Source organism: Eubalaena glacialis, chromosome 2 (genome assembly GCF_028564815.1).
Source record: "Eubalaena glacialis isolate mEubGla1 chromosome 2, mEubGla1.1.hap2.+ XY, whole genome shotgun sequence".
In the NCBI taxonomy this organism is placed as follows: Eukaryota; Metazoa; Chordata; class Mammalia; order Artiodactyla; family Balaenidae; genus Eubalaena; species Eubalaena glacialis.
This window is the reverse complement of record NC_083717.1, coordinates 60,278,386-60,304,825: the sequence shown is the minus strand read 5'-3', so window position 1 is coordinate 60,304,825 and position 26,440 is coordinate 60,278,386. Positions and strand designations below refer to the sequence as shown.

General features: G+C 33.7%; 1 protein-coding gene across 5 annotated transcripts in view; it reads left to right on the top strand.

Moving 5' to 3' along the window:
• The window catches only part of SCAPER (S-phase cyclin A associated protein in the ER), a 473,441-nt gene that overhangs the window by 260,823 nt on the left and 186,178 nt on the right, over positions 1-26,440 (top strand). For all 5 annotated transcript variants that reach the window (XM_061181876.1, XM_061181877.1, XM_061181878.1 and 2 more), the window contains one exon: positions 153-279. In XM_061181876.1, coding sequence (XP_061037859.1) covers positions 153-279 — 127 coding nt within the window. The remainder of the gene's footprint in view (positions 1-152; positions 280-26,440) is intronic.

Here is a 26,440-nt window from a genome sequence, read left to right as displayed (position 1 = left end):
TAGGAGTGGTTTGTTTTTCTTCCCCTTAGGTGCTCTATGAAGCAGTTTCTAATACAATAATGAAAGTAACTTTTGTTTAAAAATATTTAGGAAAATGAAATATTATAGTCTAATACATTCATGTCATTCTTCTCTTTCATTTTGTATCCAAGGCTTCAGCGATTAGCCAAAGATCTTCTAAAACAACTACAAGTACAAGACAGTGGCTCATGGGCAAACAATAAGGTTTCTGCTTTAGATCGTACCCTTGGTGAGGTCGCTAGAATATTGGAAAAAGAGGTATGTAACTAATCTCTGGCCTCTGGCCTTAATCTTTATGTTTCTTTCTTATTATGATGGGCCCTGGGGCTATAAGGAAGACTCTCAGTATATGTGTTTCTTCAGTGTTTCCAAAAGCTGGTCAACCATTGGTGGATATTTTTTCTTTTTGTTCTTAAGGATATTGAAGTTGTTTTTATTTGTTTTAATTGAAGTCCTCTATGGCAAAAATATACTCTTTAGGTCATGGTTTTCTCAGTCATATTTCCTCCCACACAAACAACATGAAATTATTTTAAATGAAATCAGAGTAATAAAGATACACAGTTTTATGGCAGAAAATATAAAACTTTGAATTATAAAGCTCATAAATCACAGATTTTCACAAAACACCAACTTCCTTCCTGTTTCCAATGGAAGATTTGGTAGTTTTCTTTAATGACTTAGAGTTATTAAATGTTTCAGTGACAGTTTTAAAAGTCCTTAATGATTTTCAAAGTATTTATTATTCACTATAGAAAAATTTAAATGTACAAAGAAGAAACAAAACTCCCTGTAATACCCACTATTGACATTTTATTGTATTTTTTCTAATCCTTTTACTGTACATTTTTTACATTATTTTATCTAACTAATTTTATCATAAATATTTTCTCATATATTTTAAAATTCTTTTTAACTGAATGAACATATCACAATTTACACAATTTATATCACTTAGGTGGTTTCTAATTTTTCTATTTAAGGTAATGACTATCTTTGTTTATTAGCTGCATTTTTTTGTTTTCTGGGTTTAAAATGTATTATATAATATTTTATATATACAAAAGAATGTAGTGATAAAAATTACATAAATAAATGAACAATGCAATCTCATGACCAGCCTAAGAACTAGATTGATCCCAGTACGTTTATGGTTCCCACTGTGTTCCTTCCTTACCCGATCCCCCTGCCTCTGCTCCCTCTGAGGGAAATACTGTACAGAATTAAAGGGGTATCCTTTCTTTGTTTTTTAAAAATAGTGTTATTGCTTTATCACATAAATGTATATTTAAATAATATATGATTTCGTTTTGCTTGTGTTTAACCTTTATAAAATATCACACTGCAGACTTAACGTGATTTTTTTCAATCAAAATTATGGGTCTAAGTTTTATTTAACCTTGTAAATGTAGCTGTTTTTCATTTATTTTCTCTGTTGTATAGTGAGTACTACATTGTGTTAGTAGTACATTTTTTTATATTGTTCTCCTGACAGTAGATGTTCATTTTCGGGATTAGATATGTGTGTGTGTGTGTGTGTGTGTGTGTGGTGGGGGAGAGGTAGAGAGAGAAGGGGCAATTCTGCTCAAATAATTCTTGTATCAGAGCAAGTGAACAAGAATTTCTTTAAAGCAGGGAGCCTCAGACTTTAGTCTGCATCAGAATCACCTAGAGGACTTGTTAAAACACCTTGGATTTCTGATTCAGTAAGTCTGGAGTGGGTCCCAAGAATTTGTATTTCTAATATGTTCCCAAGTGACACTGCTGCTGCTGGTCCGGGGACTGTACTTTGAGAATCAGTGCTCTACTCTAGGGAATATGCCTCATGGGTGGAATTACCGGATTTTCAGTCATATGAATGACCAACTTTACAAGACAGTGCTCCAGCTGCATTTTGGCATCAGAAAATGCAATCCTCTGTAGGAACTGAGAGCAGCATATTCACTGTGACATCATGACAGAGCCACATAGAGTCAGTTCCTTTGTATAACATGTCCTTTTCAGAGTATGAGAGAGTTCAGAAACTGTTAGTTGTCCAACATGTACTAGATGGAGTGTTTGGAGGTTTTATATACCTTGGAAAAATCTCTAATTATTTTAAAATTAGCAGATACTGAGTTTTTTTTATAAAGGGTACTTATATTTTGAATTAAAAGGCATTTGCAAAAAAAAAAAAAAAAAAGGCATTTGCTTGAAGATACCACCTTGTATACCGTATCTCATGAATACTGTTTTAGATTGAAGTAATCACAAAATTTTTGAGGGAAAAGTAAAATGATCTGTATAAGAAAGATATTCAGTATGAAAATCTAAGTAAAGTTATTTCATTCACAAAGGGGCAATTTACTGGAATACCACTGGTCCCTTATAATTTGAGGGAGAAAAATGTCTGGCTCCCAGTCTAAATGATCTGTGTCAGGAACCTTGCTGCAAAGCTGTCCTCAGAGTATACACTGCAGGACCACCTAAGAGTCTAAACTTACCTACAATAAGATCCTTTTGCAACTTTTATAACTAAAATCCTTTTTACCTAGCCAAGACAGACTAACTTTATGTGAAATTCTGTTCATAGAGTTATACTGACATTTCAGTGTAATTCGGCTGATGGTATTTATGATTTCAGTCTAGGAATTATAAATAACCATTCCTTTTTGTTTGGAAAACTGCCTGGAGTAACAAAATCATTAACACCAAAGCCAAGTACCCAGTGAAGGATTTGAAGACAGCCTAGAAGTGACGGGGGGGAACTGGTGGAACTTGGGCAAGCACTCACTGAGGAATGGTGAGAGATTAATCTTGAGGTCTTTGTCCTCTAATTTAGACCTCAACACACTGATGCTTTCTGTTACTGCTTTGACACAGTTTCCTTAGATAATTTTTCTGAAGTTCTGAGAACTGTTTTTAGGGCTAACAGGTTAAATGTGTGATACACAAAAATGCTCTTGTCACAAAAGAGATTTGGAAACTGAGGAGACCTGGGTTTTGGAATACTTACTGTGTGTCTCACGTCCCTTCTGCCTTTTTGGGTTCTCTGATTCTGTTCAGAAATAAAATGTTTGTAAGCTTTGTTGCATGTATTATGCTTTTTAACAAACTGCAGCTACTTCTCTAAGAAATATGGTGATCTAGGGGACTTGCACCAACTCTACCATCAAAAACATCTAAAAATTCTGGAAAAAATTTAAAAGTAATTTTCTTAAAAGCATCAAAGAGCTAAGGAGAAATAAAGAGTTATCAGGCCAAAGAAAAAGCAAGAGTTTAGACAGTTGTGCTTATAACTGAATGCCCCAAGAGTATTTGCCAGGCTGGCAAATGTGAATTACGATTTTGCAGTCCTCATGGGGTAGGGAGACAAAAGTAAAAGCCTAAGGGCTACCTAAGGTATGAAGTCTAATAGGAGATTTTCCCTTCACAAAAACCACCATAGCCTGCTCCCCGACATAATGGTGGACCCTCTAACCTGACCTCAGAGACTGCAAAGAAAGTGTCTCGGTATAGTGCAGAAGTTACAACCATAATCCAGCCCTGGAGTAGATTTGCAGTCCAAGTTCACATCACCTGTATTATATCAAATGGTGAATTGAGTTTAAAATAGTCCCAGATTGGTTAGTAGCATCCCCTAGAAACCTGGCAGAAGGAAATGTGAGTCCTAATTGGAAGAAGACTCCTTTATCCTAGGCCTCAGGTAATTTCTGTCAAGTAATTTTATAAGAACGAGTAGCCACAGTCAAAAAACAAGCACAAAAGTGGATAAGTCATTATGAGTAAGAGCAAGCAGAAACTAGAACTGCAAGGCTTTGTAAATACCAGTCACAGATCATAAAACTGTTTTTTTACATGTTAAGGAAACAAAAGACAAGCTTGAAAATATTTAGTTATAGACCTAACAGCAATGACAGAGGAGGTAACTCAGAATAGTCCTCTCACTGATGACAATGAATAAAGCTAGACAAAATACAAACTGGAACTGAATTGCTAATAAAGTAGTGAAGAATTACTGGTCCAAGATCTGGGAACATGGCAGGCATTTTGGGGCTGGGTACAATTGGTGATCCAAAAGAGGTAGATGAGAAGCTGAGTAGTACTTTTGATATTATTGCAGAACTGGTGGGGAAAAATTGTTGGAGTCTAGGACTGTAAGTGGTAGGACAGTGACCAAAAACCCATGTTTTGGGTTGGGACCTTAAAGGACTGAACTGTAAACAGGAAGTATGCCAGTCGTTGCACAGACAGCAGCTAAACGGCAAATCATCTGGGTAGCTGGGAAAATCCCATCATTGGAAAAAGCAGTAAAGTGATCTTGAATTGCTAATACCGCCAAGTACCTAACAAAAGCAAATGGACAGTCTACTCTGGAGGAAGATAATAATCAACCTAAGTTTCAAATTACTTCAACAAAATAATTTTCAAATATACTGTCTGACAAAGAAAATTAGGCGTATAAAAGGCAAGACAACATGGATAAAAATCAATAGAAACAGGCCAATAGGGGCTCTAGAACTATGCTTATTATGTTCAATGATATAAATATTAATTATTTTTTAAAAGGTACAGCACATTTGAAAGAAAATAGAAGTTTTGGAACTGAATATTTTAGTAATTAAAATCAAGAAAACTGTCAGTGAGATAACAGCAGAATAAACCAGCTGGACAGGGAATTAGTATACTGTAAGATAGGTCATAAGAAAGAATCCAGACTGAGACATGGAGAGAAGATGACATGGAAAACACAGAGAAGAGTGTAAGAGGCATATAATATATAGTGAAAATGCCTAATGTATGTAGTTATTCAGAAGGAGAGTAGAGGAGTAGAAACATTATTTGAAGTCATCATCATTTAGAACTTTCTAAAACTTCTAAATCAACCCACAGATTCATGAAGCCAAATGAAGCTCAAGCCAGGTAAATAAAAAGAAATACACACCTACAGATATCATAGTGAAATTGGAGAAAATCATATTACAAGCCGATCTCATTCATGAACTTGGATTCAGATTTCCTAAACAAAATTTTGGCAAACTGAATCATGCAATGTATTAAAAGAATAATATATAACAACAAAGTTGGATTTATTCAAGATATTCAAGTTCGGTTTAATGTTGGAAAATCAATCATAGCTTATATTAATAGAAGAAAAAAGAAAAAAAAATGATCATCTCGAAAGATGCAGTAAAAACATTTGGTAAATTCAGCAGCCAAACAATTCATGATGGTAAACCAGGAATAGAATGGAATTTCCTTAATCTGACGAATTGTATCTACAAAAAAACAAAAAACAAAAAAAACATAGCTAACATCATAAGCTAATAAATAAGTTTAACAAGGCCACTAGATACAAGGAGAGTATATAAAAATCAGTTGTATTTATGATATCATCAAAATATTAAGTATATAGGAATAAATCTATCATGTTCATGGATTAGATTATTCATATCTCTTATTTAAAGCTGCAGTAATTAAGAAAGTGTGCTGCTGGAGCAAAGATGGAGAAAAAGAAAAATGGAACATAATTAAAAACATAAATAGTCCTATTCAAATGTGTATGCTTGTTTATGTATATATGGAAAAAGAAGGCACTGTAAAGCATTAGGGGAAAGTATGGTCTATTTTGTGAATGATGCTATAATGATTAAATATCCTTATTTTTAAAAAATGAAACTTGACCTTACCTCACATCATAAACAAAAAATTAATTCCAGATTGACCTAAATGTAAAAAGAAAAAAAGCCTTTCAGAGATAAGAGAAGAATATCTTCTTGACTTTGGGGTTTTGCCTGGACAAGAAAAGTACAAAAAAAGACATTAACCATAAAGGGAAGTGTTGATAAATTTGCATTAAAGTAGGAACTTTCATTCATCAAAAGACACCAGAAAAAAGAGTAAAAAGACAAGAGAACAGAATGGGAGAAGATCTTTATATGTACAACCCATGAAGAAGGGTATCCAGAGTATATAAGGAATTCCTACAAATTAATGAGGAAAAAAAAAAAAAAACCCCACCAACAACCCAGTAGGAAAATGATCAAGAGAATAGGCATTCCAAAAGGAGGAACTTACTCCCAATGCAGGGGACACAGGTTTGATCCCTGGTCGGGGAGCTAAGATCCCATATGCCGCACAGCGCAGCAGAAAAAAAACAAAACAAAACCAAAAGGAGAAACGTAAATAGCCAATAAATAGACGCAAAGATAGTCCATCTCTTTAGTAATCAGGAAAATCCAAATAAAAAACTCAGTGTGATACTGTGATCCACCTATCACAATGGCAAAAATTAAACACTGAAAATACCAAGTATCAGCAAAGATCTAGAGCAATGGGAATGCTCATACACTGTTTGTGATAATATAAGTTGGTACTACAAGTTTTTTTTTTTTTAATTAATTTTTATTGGAGTATAGTTGATTTACAATGTTGTGTTAGTTTCTGCTGTACAGCAAAGTGAATCAGTTATACATATGCATATATCCACTCTTTTTTAGATTCTTTTCCCATATAAGTTATTACATAGTATTGAGTAGAGTTTCCCTGTGCTATACAGTAGGTTCTTATTAGTTATCTCTTTTATCAATATATATAGTAGTGTGTATATGTCAATCCCAATCTCCCAATTTATCCACCCCTCCACTTTCCCCCTTGGTAACCATAAGTTTGTTTTCTATATCTGTGACTCTGTTTCTGTTTTGTAGATAAGTTCATTTGTACCATTTTTTTGGACTCCACATGTAAGCGATATCATATGATATTTGTCTCTGTCTGACTTAACTTCACTCAGTATGACAATCTCTAGGTCCATCCATGTTGCTGAAAATGGCATTATTTTGTTCTTTTTTATGGCTGAGTAATATTCCATCATATATATGTACCACATCTTCTTTATCCATTCATCCATTGATGGACATTTAAGTTGCTTCCATGTCCTGGCTATTGTAAATAGTGCTGCAGTGAACCTTGGGGTGTACGTATCTTTTTGAATTATGGTTTTCTCTGATGTATGCCCAGGATCAATTGAAGTTGAAGGTATGCATATCATATTTTACTTCTAGGTTTATACCCTAGAGAAATTAATGCATATATGCGCCAGGAGACACGTACACAAATGTTCAATGGCAGCATTGTTTATAATTACCAAATATGGAAGATAACCCAAGTATCCATCAACAGCTGAATATATAAATTATGGTGTGTTCATGTAATGGAATATTGTTCAACAGTAAAAATGAATGGGGAGACGCAAGAGGGAGGAGATATGGGGATATATGCATATGTATAGCTGATTCACTTTGTTATAAAGCAGAAACTAACACACCATTATAAAGCAATTATACTCCAATAAAGATGTTAAAAAAAAATGAATGAACTACAGTTATGGGTAACAACATGGGTGTATCTCACAATGTGTAGTCACAAGTCACCAAAATATATTTATATACTGTTGCATTTCCAGTTACATAAACTTTAAGAATAGACAAAGGTAACATTATTCTTTTAGACTGTATACATAGGTGGTAAAACTATAAAGAAGATATGGCAAATATTTCTCATCAAAATCAGGATAATGATTATCCAAAGAGGAGGGTGAATGGTATGATCAGGAAGATTTACCTGAGTGGCTTCTTGAGTGCTTCTAGTCTTCTTTTTTCTTGACCAGATGGTGATGTTATGTTCAAATTATAATTATGCTTTAAAATTGTACTAAATTTTTTCTTTTTTTTCCTGTCTTTATGTATGTTTATGTTTCACAGTATAATTACATTAAAGTTCAAGTTAAAATAAATTGCTCCAAAGACACTTCTGTTGCAGAAATGTTTAATTATTTCAAATAAGAGTTTCTAAAACATTCTCATATATGCAAAGGCACTTTCATCATACTTGCCATTGTATTAAATTTGTTCTAAGTAAATGTGATTTGTATTTGTATTGACTTTCTCATTACTCTGCCATAATGGACATTACATTTAAGTTTGGATAGTAACAGCATCCCCCAAGCTTTCTGTGGTTTATCAGTAACATGAGACATTTGTATGCTGTTACTATAAGTAAACACTTTAAGCAAATGGATTGGATGTGGATTTTGTCCAGTTGCCTTTCCTGACTTTTTTAGAATCCTGCCAAATTTAAATACGGATTCAGCTGTGAATCTCTTGAACCTGAATAAGTAAACTACGTAGCTGACAGCATTCATAATTTAACTGAATTGAGATGTCAAATCACAATTGACTTTGTGATACCTATAGCAAACCCCGTCTTACTTTGGTGTTTTCGAAATTTATCTTGCAAAATTCCACCAACAAAAAACTTGTGGACGGTAGAAAGGTAGAAACTCTTCCTCACCCCACTCCCTTTTTTTCTGCTTTTTGTGGCTATTTAAGACATGCCTAGAGAAGATAAACCACTAATCCCTAATTGCTTTTTCAACCTAATTGTGTCCAGGTCCTGCTAGACACTGTCTATCCTCCAAACCTCATGGTTGCATTAGGTTTTACTTCTCTTATTTTCAGCTGGAATTCTTCAGTTGAGAAGAACTGGAAAACATTCAATTGTAGGATCATCTTATTTTGATCCCCTCACTTACTGTGTTCTCAATTTATGTAGTTGTTTCCTCATAGCAGCTGACAAGTAACTGTATATAGCTTGTATGACACCCATATTTTGTCAGAAGGTGACAAGTGTATCGTATGGCCCAAAGTAAAATGAAAATGTTTCTGATACCTTCTTCAACTAGCTTGAGTTAGACAATATAAGGAAAATGGAATTAATTGTTATTTTAAGAATCATACAGAAATTTAATATGTATATGGTTTGTATTTTTTAAAAAGAAACAGTGAAGGAAAAGAAAGGAGGAAGTGTTTGTGTATTTTGTTTTAGATGTGGTTATATAGGTGTGTCCAACTGCCAAAAGTCATCAAACCAAATACTTAAATCTGTGCATTTTACGTTAACTATGTCTCAGTAAAAAAAAAAAAAAAAATTAGATAATCATGATTCCAAAATAGTTTATATTATTTTTCAGATGTTGAGGCTTGCCTTTATAAAAACACACTATTTTAGTCATCTCGTGTGAAATCACTTATTGTGGCTTCTTTCTGAAGAGTGCTCTTTTAAAAGCAAATAAATTTGTTATAAAAACTCAGTGATGAATATTTGTACTGCTAGCTTATAGTAACGTTTTTTTACACAACTTGTGATATTTTCTGATTATGCACATTAACTCTTTGTAAACTCTTTTTAAATTCTTTTTAGAAAACCTCATCTTAAAAAAAAAAAAACCTCTTGTCTTATGTAATACAACACACAGAAATTTATGTAAAACACACTTGCACAGAAAAATGAATAATTATTACAGCAAAAAAACCCGGTGACTACTTGTTGAGAAATAGAACATTGCCAGCATCTCGAACCCTGCAACCCACCTACATTTATTTTGCCAATCATACATTTCTCTTAATATTTGGATAAATTATTACTTTGACTTTTTGGAAACCACTTTTTAAAAATTTTCTTTATGGTTTTATTCCCTAAGGATCCATTCCTAAATAATATACGTTAGTTTAAACATGTCTAGTTTTGAACTTTATATAAATGGAATGCTACTCTCTGTAATTTTGTGTCTTGGCTTCTATCAAGTTTATGTATTTAAGAATTTATGTTGTGTAGAGGGTTTTTTCCATTGCTGTATGTACTGTGTCATTATATAAATTTGCCACAGTAGCACTTATCCATTTCACCTTTGATGGAAATTTGGGTTGTTTTTATGAAAAATGTGCTTCTAAACATGTATTCTTGTACTCATGTGCAAGAATTTCCCTACGGAGTGGAATTCCTGGGTTATAGGGTATGTGTACCTTTAACTTTTCTTGATAATGCTGTATTGTTTTCCAAAGAAGTTGTACCAAGCCACTCTACTGACAGCAGAGTATAAAAGTCCTGTTTCTCCTTTTCTAACACTTGATGTTATCAGACTTTTTAATTTTTGCCAATCTTGTGGGTATGTAGTAGTATGCTTGCTGTAGTTTAATGTGCATCTCTATTGGCAGATAGGTTTGGGCACCTATTCATATTGCTTGGCCATTTGAATTCTTCTCTTGTGACATGCCTGTTCAAATCTTTTGCTCATTTTTCTGCTGATTTGTAGGAATTCTTTCTATGTTCTGGATACCAGTTCTAGGTTGTTGAAGTGTATTAAAGATATCCATTTCTATTACTCAGCTGTCTTTTTACTCTCTTTTGGTTCTTTTGATGAACAGTTTTTTTTTAAACTGAAGTATAGTTTGTATACAATATTATGTAAGTTACAAGTGTACAATATAGTGATTCACAATTTTTAAAGGTTATACTCAATGTATAGTTATTATAAAATATTGGCTATATTCCCTGTGTTGTACAATATATACTTGTAGCTTATTTTATACATAATAGCATGTACCTCTTAATCTACTACCACAATATTGCCCCTCCCCCTGTCCTTCTCCCCGCGGTAGCCACTGGTTTGTTCTATATATCTGTGAGTCTGTTTCTTTTTTGTTTTGTTCACTAGCTTGTTGTATTTTCTAGATTCCACATATAAGTGATATCATATAGTATTTCTTAATTTTAGTGTCCAAAGAGTTATCAGTATTCTATGGTTAATAGTTTTTGCTCATCTTTAAAAAATATTGTCCCATTCCTGAGTCAAGAAGTCTTTTTCTATATTTTATTCTTGAAATTTTATAGTTTTGCCTTTACTTTTAGTTTATTATCTGCCTGGAATTAATTTTTCTGCTTATTGTAAGGTTTAATTTCATTTTTTTTCCATCTGGGTGCTTAATGTTTTGATCACCATTTATTGAAAAGACTAGTTTCCCCTACTGTTCTTTGGTGCCTCATCTGTCGTAAATCAAAGTTTTGTAGATATGTGAGTTTCTTCTAGCTTCTCTGTTTTAATTTATTCTCTCCCCAGTTGTCTCTGATACACTCTTAAAGCTATCCATGAGAGTCTTAATTTTAACCACAGTATTTAATTTTCCATGTCTAGAAAGCCTGTTTGCTCTTTTTCACATCTGCTATGACCTTTTTTTATAACTGCATGTTCTTTGCAGATATTTTCAAGCTTATTTTTTATTTATACACAGAAAATATCATTTTACAATCAATGTCTAATAACCTTAATATCTCACATCTTTCAGTGTGTGGTTTTGCACGTTCTTTCTTGTGATGTCTTGTTTCCTTTTTAACCTGTTAATTTTTCATTACATGCTGATAATTGTAATTGTTGAGAACTTTTGCATCTATACTCATAGGGGGTACTAGTCTAGAATTTCTTCTCATATCTTTGTCTAGCTGTATTATCAGGATGATATGAGCCTCATAGAATGAGATAAGAAGTGTTCTCTCTACTTCTGTGTTTTGGAATAATTTGAGAAGGATTGGTATTAATTCTTCTTTAAATGTTTGGTAGAATTGACCAGTGAAACCATCTGGTTCTGGGCTTTTCTTTGTTGAGAGGTTTTTGATTACTGATTCAGTCTCTTTACTTGTTAACAAATATATTCCAGTTTTCTATTCCTTCTTAACTCAGTTTTAGTAGTTTGCATGTTTCTAGGAATTTGTCCATTTCATCTAGGTTATCTAACGTGCTGGCATATAATTGATCGTAGTATGCTGTCATAATCCTTTTTATTTCTGTAAGGTCAATAGTAACATCCCCACTTTCATTTCTGATTTTAGTCATTTGAATCTTTTCCTTTTTCTTTAGTCTAGCTAAAGGTTTGTCAATGTTTTTGATCTTTTCAAAGAACCAACTTTGATTTCATTGATTTTTCTCTTTTGCTTTTCTGTTCTCTATTTTGTTTATCACCACTCTAATCTTTATTTCCTTTAGTTTTGGGTTAGCTTTGAGTTTAGTTTGCTCTTCTTCTAGTTCCTTAAAGTGTAAAGTTAAGTTATTGATTTGAGATCTTTGTTCTTTTTAAAGCAGATATTTACATCTATAAATTTTCCTCTGAGCACTGCTTTCAGTGAATCCCGTAAGTTTTGTTATATTGTGTTTTCATTTTCACCTATTTCAAAGTATTTTCTAATTTCCTTTGTGATTTCTTCTTTGACCCATTGGTTGTGCAAGAATGTATTGTTTAATTTCCACATATTTGTGAGTTTTCCAGACTTTTTCTGTTACTGATTTCTAATTTCATTCTTTTGTGGTTAGAGAAGATACTTTGTATAATTTCAGTCTTTTAAAATTTATTTACATGTGTTTTGTGGTCATTGTATTTGAACAATTTTTAAGAATAATTGAAAACCTAATATGATGGTGCCTTCCTCTGGAAATATTTTCATTTATTTTTGGTAGGTGCTAAGAGTACTAATGTTTCTGGAACCATGTTAATTCAAGTTCAAGGTCTAAGGTTCCCCAGGCCCCTTGGGTGTCCTAAACAAGCTGCAAGTATGTGGATTGGCTGGCTGACTTCCATTTCAGGCTTACTATGAGGATGAAACTTTTCAGTCTTGTTTGAAATGGTTTAACTTGTGTCATTTTGTAACTTGTTTCTCATGGATCAGTAAAAGCAGCTTTGAGGGCTGTGCTTCTGTCTCTTGGTTTTTACCTTCTCCTGGATTTTTGACTTGCAGTTCTCTCTCTGGTAGCTTTAATTTGTTTAGAATAATAAAAATATGTTTATTCAGCTTTTTTGGTTGTTTTCAGCAGGAGAGCTTATCTTAATTGCTTAGTTTCCCATTTTTGAATGAGGTAGTCCTTCTAGTATTTTAAATCATACTTTTAAAATAAATTACAGACTGGAAGGATATTAAAGTAATGTCTATAACAGCAGCATTTTGAGAAATGGCTGTTACAGTTGTTAGCTAGTTGTGTAACTGAGGATCAACCTGTTTCATATCAAGCCATGTTGCAAATCTTGGAAAACAGCTGTGTGTCATCTTCTGCTTAGAAAAGTATCGCACGTAGAGGATTTAGTTTAAAAAGAGAATGTCTGTCTGTGCTGACTGAACAGTGCATGTCCTCATTCAGAAAAGTATTCAGTTCATTGACCAGAACTATAGAACATTAGAGTTATTTATAACTGAATCCCAGCTGCACACTTTTTGGTGGTTATTTGTTATTTCTTCTTAGAAGTAGAGAGATTATGGTGTGCTTAAAGAGAGCTAAGCATGAGAAAGCAAAACCAAGTTCACTACTCATCTAGCTAGGTGAATGCCGATATACTGTCGTTAATCACCTTTCCCTAGAACATTGCTAAGGGGGGCTTCTCAAAGCTATTAGATACAAAAGTACACTTCCCTGGAGTGTCAGTTTTATGCAAATATTAGCGACAAAAAAATCATTAAAAAATTTTTTACACTCAGGTTTTTGTGAAAAAGACTATTTTAGTATTATCTGTTGAATAAATACTCTGTGGCAAATAATTGATAAATTTTAACCAAAGCATGTCAATTATTGTATTAGGCAAGAAATGTCATGGAAATGATGTTTGAGAACCAGAAGAAGGACCATGAATTATTTAATCTTCATTTGCATTGCTAAAAATGACAATGCTACTGATAATATTAAGAACAGATTGTTAGAGTTCTTTCTTCACTAATAAAGTTCTTGTTGAGTACATTGTTGTTAAAGTAAATAGACAATGCTGTATAAGAGATCCTTTCAGCCCAGCACATGATATGAGTGATTTTACCTGTCAGTAAGATGTGCTTTTTGAAGTTTCTTCCCATAGCAGCCTGACAGTATTCCATCATGCTCCCTCTCTGGCAATATTCTGCTCTTGGGCTCACCTTAGTGATTGATTGCTGGATGCAGTGAGTAAACACTTACTGTTTTTAACCACATTTATATAAGTCTGGGTTCTCGGAAATAGTGACACTAAAAAATGAGAAATTGCCTGTATAAGGACCTTGATACTAGCTGTCTTCAGTTCAGCTCATTTTTTTTACGTTAATAGACTCCATGGCAAATACCTTGTGTATAAAGTAAGGCGAGTAGAAAACTATTTTCCTCCTCAATAGTATGTAATATAAAACTATTTTCTGGTTAAAATAAACATAGATGATATCATGGCAAGGAATGCAACATTTTTTTAGTTTTGAAACAAGATACTCATTAAGATGTTTCTTGCTGTTACTAGGTGTATACCCCCCATGTCCCTGGAAATACACTTTTTTTCTGACATTAGAGATACTTAAATGGACATTTGGAGAAACTCTGCCTTAGAATAAATTAAATCATCTATGTTGTCCTCTATTCCATTCTCAGGAACTATGAAGAAATAGAGGATTGTTGAAAGTTGCACGTGATGTTGGTCAAAATTGCACCATCAATGGGCAGATATTAAGGAAGCAGATGAGAGCAATGTTAAAAGCATGGACCTAGAACCTGCTACCTATTTATTGTGTGAACCTGGACAAATTAATTAATCTATCTGGGCTTCAGTCTTTCCTATCAGTAAAATGTATGATGTTGACACGTCCCAAAGGATTGTGTGACTATTAAATGAAATAATTTATGTTAAACTCATGGCAATAATTAGGCAGTCGGCAGATGTTGATACAATATAATGCAGCTATTAAGACCACAGGCTTTGTAGTTATGGGGCTGAATTCAAATTCCAGATCAGCCATGTAGTAGCTCTGTGAGCTTAGCCAGATTATTAACCTTTGTAGGAAACTTCACTTTTCTTTTTTTTTTAATTAATCTTTTTTTTAATATATATATTTTTTATTATTTATTTGGTTGCACCGGGTCTTAGTTGTGGCAGGTGGGCTCCTTAGTTGCAGCTCGCCGGCTCCTTAGTTGCAGCATGCAGGCTTCTTAGTTGTGGCATGCGAACTCTTAGTTGCGGCATGCATGTGGGATCTAGTTCCCTGAGCAGGGATCGAACCCCGGCCCCTGCATTGGGAGCGTGGAGTCTTAACCACTGCACCACCAGGGAAGTACCAGAAACTTCACTTTTCTCCTTTGAAAAATATGGGTAGGATTGCATATCTAACTCTTTCAGTTGTGAGAATTAAAATTTAGTAGCAACATAATCAACTATTATTTATTACAGAAATGAAAGGATTGATATAACATCTAAAAAATTAATATAAACCATCATTTTAAAATTAAAGGGGAAAAACAGTATTAGTAGAAACAGAAAAGGCATAAATTAAAATTCAACACTTACTCCTAATTTTTAACAATTTTAAAGATATAATTTTAAGAAGAAGAGGCTAGTTTAGGGTGGTTACCAAAAACCTGCAAAAAACATCATATTTAATAATGCAACATTGATTCACTGTCCTCAAGGTCCTGGACGATATATTTTCTTGTTCAGTAACAAGAAAAAGCAGTGCTGATTACTGGCTGATATGCACCAGTACAGCCAAATGGATTGTTTAAAGCCATTGCTTCCTTTTGATTGGTTGATATCTGTGAAGTATGCTGCTAACATATCTGAACATCATGCCTGAATAAAAGATAAGCAGTAAAGAAACAAAGTTGCATATATTTGCTGATAAGGTGCTTGTCTATGTTGAGAATACAGGAAAATTCACAAATTCTTAAAACCAAAAAGATGGTAAATATTCCTGGTTACAGGATCCATTTACCAAAATAAGTTGTGTTCTTAGACACCAGTGACCAAAAACTACAAATGTAAAAAAGAAAAGCTTTAATCTCATTCTTAATAACAACAGAAACTATTATATGCCTAGAAATAACCTTTTTTAAAAAATAAGACTTTTAGGGATAAAATTATAAGATTCTATTGAAAGAGTATTTCAACAAACGGAAATACTTGATGTTTGCGATTGTGAAGACTTATAATAAAGTGTCAATTCTCTACAAATTAAAACATAAGTAAAATTCAGTTAAAACTGCAATTAACTTTTTCATGGAATATTACAAGATAATTCTAAAAGTCTTTAGAAAAATAAAGTTGAGAATAACTAAACCAATTTTAAATAAGAAATAAATGAGAGTTGGTGATATCATCAACATGGTGGGTTAAATATTTCCTATAGTCTTCCCCCTGCCCAAGAACACCAATTTAGACCCAGGGGAAGTTCCATCACACTGTTGGAGTAAAACATTTTGAGATTGGATACACTGAAGAGGATAAGAGGACGTGTCACCTTTATCAGTGTCACCTCTACCCCAAGGAGGCACAGCGCAGTGCCCTGAGACACCTTTTAGGCCTGTGATTTCTCCCAAGGAGGAATTGTGAGAGCATATTAGAGTTAGTCTTCCCCAGCTGGGCAGGACGCTGCCAAAGAGACCCACTTCTTTTTAGCCCCATCCTCAATACTGAGGTGTGCTGTGTGACTAGGAGCTTGGGTGTGGCTGGGAGAACAGCAGCTAGTGCTCTTGGAGAACGTCAAAGGGACATGGATCCTACGAACCACGTTGTGGACTCCATCAGGAAGCTCGCCCATGAGATGCTGAAGACACCTTGCCCTAGAATCCCCTCAACTGGTCCACAAGTACCCCAGCACCTCATCCACACACACCTACACCCCCTGGCCAGCTCCCAGTGCATGCCTCTAACAGCAGCAAGAAGAAACCTCTGCAGATGGCTAATGAGCAACACAGAAAGCTGGCCCAACTCTGGGGAATTGAGAGAAATCACCCAAATGTGAACATTCAGCACCACCCTAGGGAAAGCAAAAGGGAGGCTGTCAGCACATGGCCTGGCTTTGCAGGATCAAGAGAAGGCATATAATCTTAACATTCCCCCAGAAGAGGAACAAGAAGTATGGAGCAAGTGTATTCATAGTTCTGAGAAAACTTAGAATCCCTAACAGGGCTGACCAAATTAATTTTTCTTCTGAAGCCAGTCGGTAAAGAGGAGGTGATGGCTTCTTTAAACAAGAAGATAGCAATGCAAGACATGAAGAAAATATGATACCATCAAAGGAACACAGTTTTCCAGCAACCGACCCCAAAGAAATGGAGATGTAAGATTTACCTAAGAAAGAATGAAAAAGAGTGAAGGAAAACTAACAAGAACCATGGTCTACCATTAAGAAAAAGTCTGCATTATTATTAGGAGAAGGGAGAGAAGGAAAGGATCTCTTGAGAAAGCTTACTTAAAGAAATAATGCCTGAGAACTTCACAGATATGGGAATCTGGGAAGAGTTTTGGACATCCAAATTCATGAAACTCATAGGTGCCCCCAAAATTGCAATCCCAAATGATCTTCACGACACATTATAATAAAATTGTCTAAAGTCAAAGACAAGGGAATTTTTTTTTTTTTTTTTTTTTTTTTTTTATTCCCAGAGTAGGAGCAGAGACACCTGACTGTTATTCCTCTGATTTTCCATCTTCCTCACTGGATAAAATAAATGTTCCTGTGGTCCATGATAATGATCACTCTACATTGAGACTATACAGCCAAATCTTTAGTAACAAAAAGAGATCCAACTTGGTTCATCGTCCATCATACCCTCTATAGGCATGTTACTTTGGATACTGTATCACCAGAATATTAATCAGGGAGCAAATTTCAAGATCCTAATTCATTACCCGATATATAACAAAAATAAATGATTATAGTGAAATAGCAAAATGGGAAAGTTGTTTTCCTTAATATTTTATAAAATAATGTATCACTATGAATCTTTATTTTTAATTTATTTTAGCTTATAAGGACTATCAGGGGAGCCATGGGCTTAGAATTTTATTCTTAGATTTAAAAGCATTTCTGTTCTGTCTTTAAAATAGCTTATTTGGTACCCTTTTCCCTTGGAATTTCCCCCACCCCACCTTTCCGGGAATTTTTAAAGCAGCTAGAGAAAGAAAATTCTTCACATACAAGGGATCCCCCCCCCCTCACCAATAAGGCTATCAGTGCATTTCTCAGCAGAAACCATGTGGGCCAGGAGAGAGTAGGATGATATCTTCAAAGTGCTGAAAGAAAAAACTGCCAACCAAGAATATTTTACTCAGCAAAGCTGTCCTTCAGAAATGAAGGCGAGATAAAGACTTTCCCAGATAAACAAAAGCTGATGGAATTCATCACATTAGCCCTACCTTATAAGAAGTGCTGAAAGGAGTTTTTTAAGCTGAAATGCAAGGATGCTAATTAGTAACATGAAAATATAAAACTGGTAAAGTTAAGGTCAAATTTGAAATACTCTAATAATGTAATGTGGTGTGTTAGTCACTTAACTCTTGTATAAAGGTTCAAGGACAAGAGTATCAGAAGTAACTATAGCTACAATAGTTTATTAATTATTACACAATATAAAAAGAGGCAGCAAGTTGCAACATCAAAAAATAAAATGGGGAGAGGGATTAAAAAGGTAGACTTTGTATGCAATCAAAATTACCAGTTTATAAGAGACTGTTATAAGTTGTTTTATGTAAGCCTCATGGTAACCAAGAAACAAAACCCCAAAAATAGTACATACCAAAAGAGGAAGAAAGGATAAGGGAACTACAAAGTAGCCAGAAGACAGTAAGATGGCTTTAGCAAGTCCTTACCCATCAATAATTATGTTAAATGTAAACTGGTTAAATTCTCCAATCAAAATGCATAGAGTGGCTGAATGGATTTTTAAAAAGACCTCAGTATATGGTGGCCACAAGTGACTCACTTCAGCCTTTAACAACACACATAGACTGAAAGTGAAGGCATGGAAAAAGACATTCCATGCAAGTGGAAACCAAAGGACAGCAGGGGTAGCTACACTTATTTCAGACAAAATAGACTTTAAGTCAAAAATTATAATGAGAAAAAGAAGGTAATTATATAATGATAAACTTATGAGTCAAATAATCAAGAGGCTATAAAAATTGTAAATGTAAATACATCGAACATCAGAGCCCCTAAATATATAAAGTACTAACAAATCTGAAGGGAGAGATAGACAACAATACAAGGGAACTTTAATATCCCACTTTCAATAATGGATAGATCATCCAGATAGAAAATCAATAAGGAAACATTGGACTTAAACTATACTTTAGACCAAATGGACTAATAGACACAGAACATTTCATCCAACAGTAGCAGAATACATATTCTTCTCAAGTGCATAGGGAGCATTAACCAGGATAGATCATATGTTATGTCACAAAACAAATCTTAGCAAATTTAAGAAAACTGAAATCATACCAAGTATCTTTTCAACTGCAGTGGTATGAAACTAGATATCAAGAACAGGAGGAAAACTGGAAAATACACAAATATGTGGAAATTAAACATTCACACTCCTAAACAACCAATATCAAAAGTGAAATTTTAAAAAGATCTTGAACGAAAATAGAAGCATGACATATCATGACTTATGGGGTTCCATGAAAGCAGCTCTAAGAGGAAGTTTATAATGATAAACATCTACATTAAGAAAAAAGAAAGATCTCAACCTAATTTTATACCTCAAGTACCTAGAAAAGGAAGAAACTAAGCCCAAAGTTAGTAGAAGGAAGGAAATAAAAATGATCAGGCCAGAATACATGAAATAGAGAAAAAAAAATTTAGAAAAGGACAGTTAAATTAAAAGCTGATTTTTGGAAAAGAGAAACAAAACTAACAAATCTTTAGGTAGACTAAGAAAAAAAGAGAAAACTCAAAACCGGAAATGAAAAAAGAGACATTACAACTGATAGCACAAAGGATCGTAAGAGACTACAGTGAACAATTACACACCTAGAAAATGGACAACTTAGAAGAAATGGATACATTTCTGGAAATGTACAACCTCCCAAGACTGAGTCCTGAAGAAATAGAAAATCTGAACAGAAAAATAACAAATAAGGATTTGAATCAGTAATCAAAAACCTCCCAACAAAGAAAAGCCCAGGGCCAGATGGTTTCACTAGTCAGTTCTACCAAACACTTAAAGAAGAATTAATTCCAGTTCATCTCAAACTACTCCAGAAAATCAAAGAGGAGTGAATACTGTCTACTCATTTTACAATGCCATCATTACCCTGATATCAAAGCCAAATAAGGACACTACAAGAAAAAAAAGTATAAGTCAAAATTCCTGATGAATGTTGATGTAAAAATTCTCAGCAAAATACTAGCAAACCAAATTCAACAGCACGTTAAAAGGATCATAAACCATGATCAAGTGGGATTTTTTTCCTAGGATGAAAGAATGGTTCAGCATACACAAATCAATAAATGTGATGTACCACATTAATAGAATGAAAGATTAAAATTATGTGATCCTCTCAGTAGATCCAGAAAAAGCATTTAACAAAATTCAACACATTTTCATGATAAAAACTCTCAACAAATCAGTTATGAAAGGAATATACCTCCACATAATAACATCCATATATGAAAAGCCCACAGCTATCAACATACTCAGTGAAAGATTGAAAGCTTTCCCTCTAAGACCAGGAATAAGACAAGGCTGCCTACCATCACCACTTTTATCCAACATAGTACTGGAAGTCCTAGCCAGAGAAATTAGGCAAGAAAAAGAAATAAAGAATTCAAATCGGAAAGGAAGAAGTGAAATTGTCTCCGTTGGCAGAAGATGTGATCTTATGTATAGAAAATCCCAAAGACTCCACCAAAAAAAGCTGTTAGAACTAATAAACAAAATCTCTAAAGTTGCAGGATACAAAATGAATATGCAAAGATCAGTAGTTTTTCTATACACTAACAAGGAAGTATTTGAAAAAGAAGTAAAACAATCCTATTTACAATAGCATCAAAAACAATAAAATACTTAGGAATAAATTTACCCAAGGAAGTGAAAAGATCTGTACACTGAAAACTGTAAGAAACTGATGAAAGAAATTGAAGAAGGCACAAATAAATGGGGAAAAAATCTCGTTCATGGATTGGAAAAATTAATATTGTTAAAAGTGTCCACACTACCCAAAGCCATCTATAGATTCAATGCAATCCCTATGTAAAGCTATAGTAATCAAAATAGTTTAGTGCTGGCATAAAAGCGGACACAAAAACCAGTGGAACAGAATCGAGAGCCTAAAAATAAACCAACACATAGGATGAATTAATATTTGACAAGGGAGCCAAGAATAGTCAACAGGGATAGGATAATGTCTTCAAAAAGTGGTGTTGGAGAAACTGGATAATCATTCAAAAGAATGAAATTGGACTCTTTTCACACTCACAAAAATTAACTCAAAAAAAATTAACTCAAAATGGAATAAAGACTTAAATCTAAGACCTGGAGACATAAAACTCCCAGAAGAAAACAACAAGCAAAAAGTTCCTTGGCATTTATCTTGGCAATGGTTTTTTTGGATATGACCAAAATCACAAGCAACAAAAGCAAAAATAAACAAGTCAGACTATATCCAACTTAAAAGCTTCTGCATAGCAAAAGAAACAACCAACAAAATGAAAAGGCAGCCTATGGAATGGGAGAAAATATTTGCAAACCAAATATCTGATAAGGGGTTAATCTCTAAGATATATAAGGAACTCCTACAACTCAATAGCAAATAATAATAATAATCTGATTTTAAAATGGGCAAACAGACCTGAATTGACATTTTTTAAGAACACATAAGAAGGCCACCAGGTTCTTGAAAAGGTGCATCATCATCATCATCAGGAAAATGTAAAGGAAACCCACAATGAGATATCACCTCACACCTGTTAAAATGGCTATTATCAAAAAGACAGCAATTAACAAGGGTTGGCAAGGATGTGGAAAATAGAGAACCTTGTACACTGTTGATGGGAATATAAATTGGTATTCCCATTATGGAAAGCAGTGTGGAGGTTCTTCAAAAAATTAAAAATAAAACTACCCATATCATCTCGCAATCCCACTTGTGGGTATACAGTCAAATGAAATGAAACCACTATCTTAAAGGGATATCTGCATTCCCATGTTCATTGCAGTATTATTCACAATAGCCAAGACATGGAAACAACCTAAATATCCATCGACAGATTAATGGATAAAGAAAATGTGGTGTGTACATATGCAATGAATATTATTTGGCCATGGGAAAGAAGGAAATCTCCCATTTGTAACAACATGGATAGAGGGCATGCTGTGTGAAATAAGTCAGAGAGAGAATGACAAATACTGTATGATCTCATGTATGTAGAACCTAAAAAATCGAACTTATAGAACCAGAGAATAGAATGGTGGTTGCCAGCGTCTGGAGGGTAAGGTAAATGGGAAGCTCTTGGTCAAAGAGTATAAGCTTCTAGTTATAAGATGAATAAGTTCTGGGATCTAATGTATAGTGTGGTGGCTGAAGTTAACAGTACTGTATTATATAGTTAAAAGTTACTAAGAGATAGATCTTAAAGGTCCTCACCCCCACACACACACACAATGATAAGTATGTGAGATAATGAAGGTGTTAATTAACCTTATTGTGGTAATCATTTCATAAAATATATGTATATTAAATCAACACATTATTTGATTAAACTTGATACCTTAAACTTGTACAGTGTTATGTGTCAATTATATCTCAATAAAACTGAAAGATAAATTTTGAAAAGATAGTCACTGGGAAAAAAAACCAAAGACTTAAACGAGACTTTTTTTAAGCTGTAGTAAATGTGTGATGTTGGTGCAAATAGACAAATACATTTGTGGAAAATATTAGCCCAGAAACTGTTTTACATACATAGGTGTGTGTGTGTGTGTGTGTATATATATGTGTGTGTGTGTGTGTGTATATGTGTGTGTGTGTGTATATATACCTATATATATAATACATGTACACATATACATGTATAGAGAGAGAGGATCTTGGTATTTGACATAAGTTGCACATTCAATAGTGGAGAAAGAATGAACCCTTCAGTAAATAGGAGTGGGACAATTATTTTTCCATACTAATCAATCAATGAATGGACGTATGTGTAAGTGAATAAGTGATGGAATAGGACCCCTATCTCACAAACTTGAAAACTAATTCCAGGATAAGTTAAAGTCCTATATGTAAAAAGCAGAACTTTTATAATTTAGAAGAAATATAGTATATCTTTATGAGATTAGTTATAACATAATTTAAGATCTCAAAAGCATATATAATTAAGGTAACATGATTGACAACATTAAAGTAAAAAATGTCTTCAAATAATAACTCAAAGTTATATGCTATGAATGAAAAGAAGATATTTGCAACACATATAACCAGAAATTGGACTAGAAAAATATATTAAAGTTATCCTACAAATCAGTAGGAAAAAGTGAACCCATGAGGAAATTGAGTGGAGTCATAAAAAAAGAGAAATCCAGATGGCCATTAAATATTTGGAAAGATGTTCAACCACATTAATAGATTTCTGTAAATTTAAACAAGACACCATTTCACTCCCAGTCTGGTGAAAACTGAAAATGGAAAATACTAAGTGTTTGAAAGCATATGGTGAAAGGAATCCCTCATATACTGCTGGTGGGAGTATTAATTGATATACTACTTTGTAGAGCAGTTTGGCAAGATCTGGTAAAGTAGAAGCTTGCATGCCCTGTTTGACCCCCAGAATTCTATTTCTAGTTTTATACTTTGGAGAAACTCCTATACCTGGATGCAGTGAGATCTACACAAGGATGTGTGTTCTATCCTCATTTTAATAGCAAAAGCCTAAAAATAACCTAAATGTCATCAGTGGGGGAATGGCAATAGGAGAATGAATGAATTGCAGCTTTGTCGTATAATAGAATACTATGAAGCAGTTTATTGGTTCATTTATTTAAGAAACATTAATGAACTTTCAACTGTGTACTAAACACTTTGGATACTGAGGATATGATGGTAAGCAACACAAAGTCTTTTAAGTCATCACTTAAGTTGTGGCAGTTAAAATAAATGAGGCAAAGAGTATGTTCACTTTGTGAAGTCATCAAGCTTTACACTTATAATTTATGCACTTTTCTATATGTATACTTAAGTAAAACATTTACTTTTAAAAATGTAAATGCAGTGTTGGCCAAAAAAGGAAAATTGCAAAAGTCTACATACAGTATGCTTCCGTTTAGGTAACATTTTAAAATGCTCAAAGAAATGTTATATTGCTAGAGAGGGAGGGAGGGAGGGAGGGAGAGAGAGAGAGAGAGAGAGAGGAAGGGTTACATAAAAGTGTAAAAGCACTAATAAGAGGTGTATATACCAATTCAAGATAGTCATTACCTTTGAGAAGGTTAGGAGGGGAAGGTAACCCTATTTGTTCTGTTTCTTTTTTAAACATTAAGTCAATTTGAAAAAATAACATTTATTAAATGTGGGCAATGGGCACATAGATTTTAGTTATATTATTCTCTATATTTTTGTATATTTGAAATATTTTGTAATATTTCATTATTCTGAAAATATGTAAATTGAGGGAAGGAATCAAGTATTTATCCTGGCTTTTTTATGTAGATAGTATCTTAGGGTAACCAAGTAATCGATAGTAATAAATTGATAAAGAATGTTGAACATAGAAAATCACTAGTTTGGTAAATCCTCTAATAAAATGAATCTAGATAATAACCACCAGTAGATACTAAAAACAATTAGGTGTATAGTTAACTGGTCTTCTATATATAGGGGGACCTTAAGGAGACATAATTCACATACCATACGATTAACTTATTTAAGACATACAATTCAATGCTCTCTGATATATTCACAGAGATGCGCAGCCACCACCGCAGTCGGTTTCAGAACTTTTCCATCACCCTCAAAAGAAACCCTGTACCCATTAGCAATCACTCCCCATTTTCCCCTACCCTTTCCATCCTAGGCAACCACTAATCTACTTTCTGTTTATATAAATTTGCCTATTCTGGAAATTGCATATAAATGGAATCATACAATATGTGGACTTTCGTGACTGGCTTCTTGCACTTAGCATAATATTGTTAAGGCTCATCCATATTGTAGCATGTATTAGTACAATATTCTGTCCTCTTTTTATTGCCAAATAATATTGCATTGTATGGATGTACCACATTTAATTTTGTTGATAGACATTTGAGTTGTTTTTACTCTGGGGCTATTATAAATAATGTTGCTATAAACATTCATGTACAAGTTTTTGTGTGGCCGTATGATTTCATTTCTTTGGGGTATGTGTCTAGGAGTAGAATTGCTTAGTTGTATAGTATATTCTAGATTTAACTTTTTGAGAAACTGGCAAACTTTTCCAAATTGGCACTATTTCACATTCCCACTAGCAACATATGAAGATTTCAGTTTCTCCACACCCTTGTTAATTTCTGTCAATAAATAGATAGATACACAGACAGACAGACAGATATAGATATACTAGTGGGTGAGAAGTGGTATCTTGTTGTTATTTAAATTTGCATTTCCCTGTTAAGTAATAATATTGAACATCTGTTTGTGTATATTGGCAGTTTGTATATCTTCTTTGAAGAAATGTCTATTCAAATCCTTTGCCCATTTTTAAGCTGGGTTATTTATTATGGTTGAATTGAGAGTGTCCTTTATATATTCTGGTTATGTCTCTTATCAGTACTATGACTTACAAGTAATTTCTCCCTTTCTTTGGGATGTCTTTTCACTTTATTAATGGTGTCCTTTGAAGCATAAAATTTTTAATTTTTATTAAGTCCAGTTTTTTTTTTTTTTTTTGGTTGTTTGTGGATTTGGTGTCTTATTGCAAAATCATGATATTGAGGTCTTAGTTTTCATGGTATTATGGAAGTCCCTACCTTATGAGTACAAGTCTTCCCAAAATAGAAATCAGAAAACTATTTTTCCAGCCTCCCTTACAGCTTGGCACGGGCCTATGATCTAAGTTCTTCCAATTAGAAGCACCCATGCCAAATTTTGCATCCGAGTCTAAGGAGGTAAGGAAGAAAGGCACTACAAAGAATCCATTCCAGTAAGGGTAGCAGCAGATACATCCAGTTCTCAGATTTCAACAATGACAGGATTTAGAAGTAGTACAGTTCCTTCTGTCCACAGTGCAAAGTACAGTGCTGTGCCCAGCAGTTGTAAGCACAGTGTCTGCACTGAAAATCTCCCTCTTACCATTAGTAATTCATTCCTGAAGTGAATCCATTATGTGTGAGAATGCTAACTGCAAGTCTGTTTCCCATTATTTTAAATGAGAAAAAAAAACACATTACGTTTTAAACTCCAGTTTCCTAAACTGTACTAAAACACGGTAAAATGTATATGTAAGTAATAGACACATTACAATGTAAAGTGTCTAAAACATCATAATGATGAATATGGTTGTTAGTATTTTGCTTTGCATACAGTAGCATATTACATATTCCCTTTGTTGTCAGTCAGTGCATTTTTTTGAAATGTCTACATGTGATCCTGACGTTTATGAGTTCTATTTGGAGTGTAATTCAACTTGCATATCATTGTATTTAAAATGTACTGAGTTCGGGGTACATATAAGTTTTCTGTGTACATATCAACTGAAAAGCTTTGTAATGAGAGATAAGTACATTCTATCAAGTTTGGGTATTAAAAACCAAGAGGCTTTGTACCAGGAAAATGTTATCCACAGAAACACTCTTCAG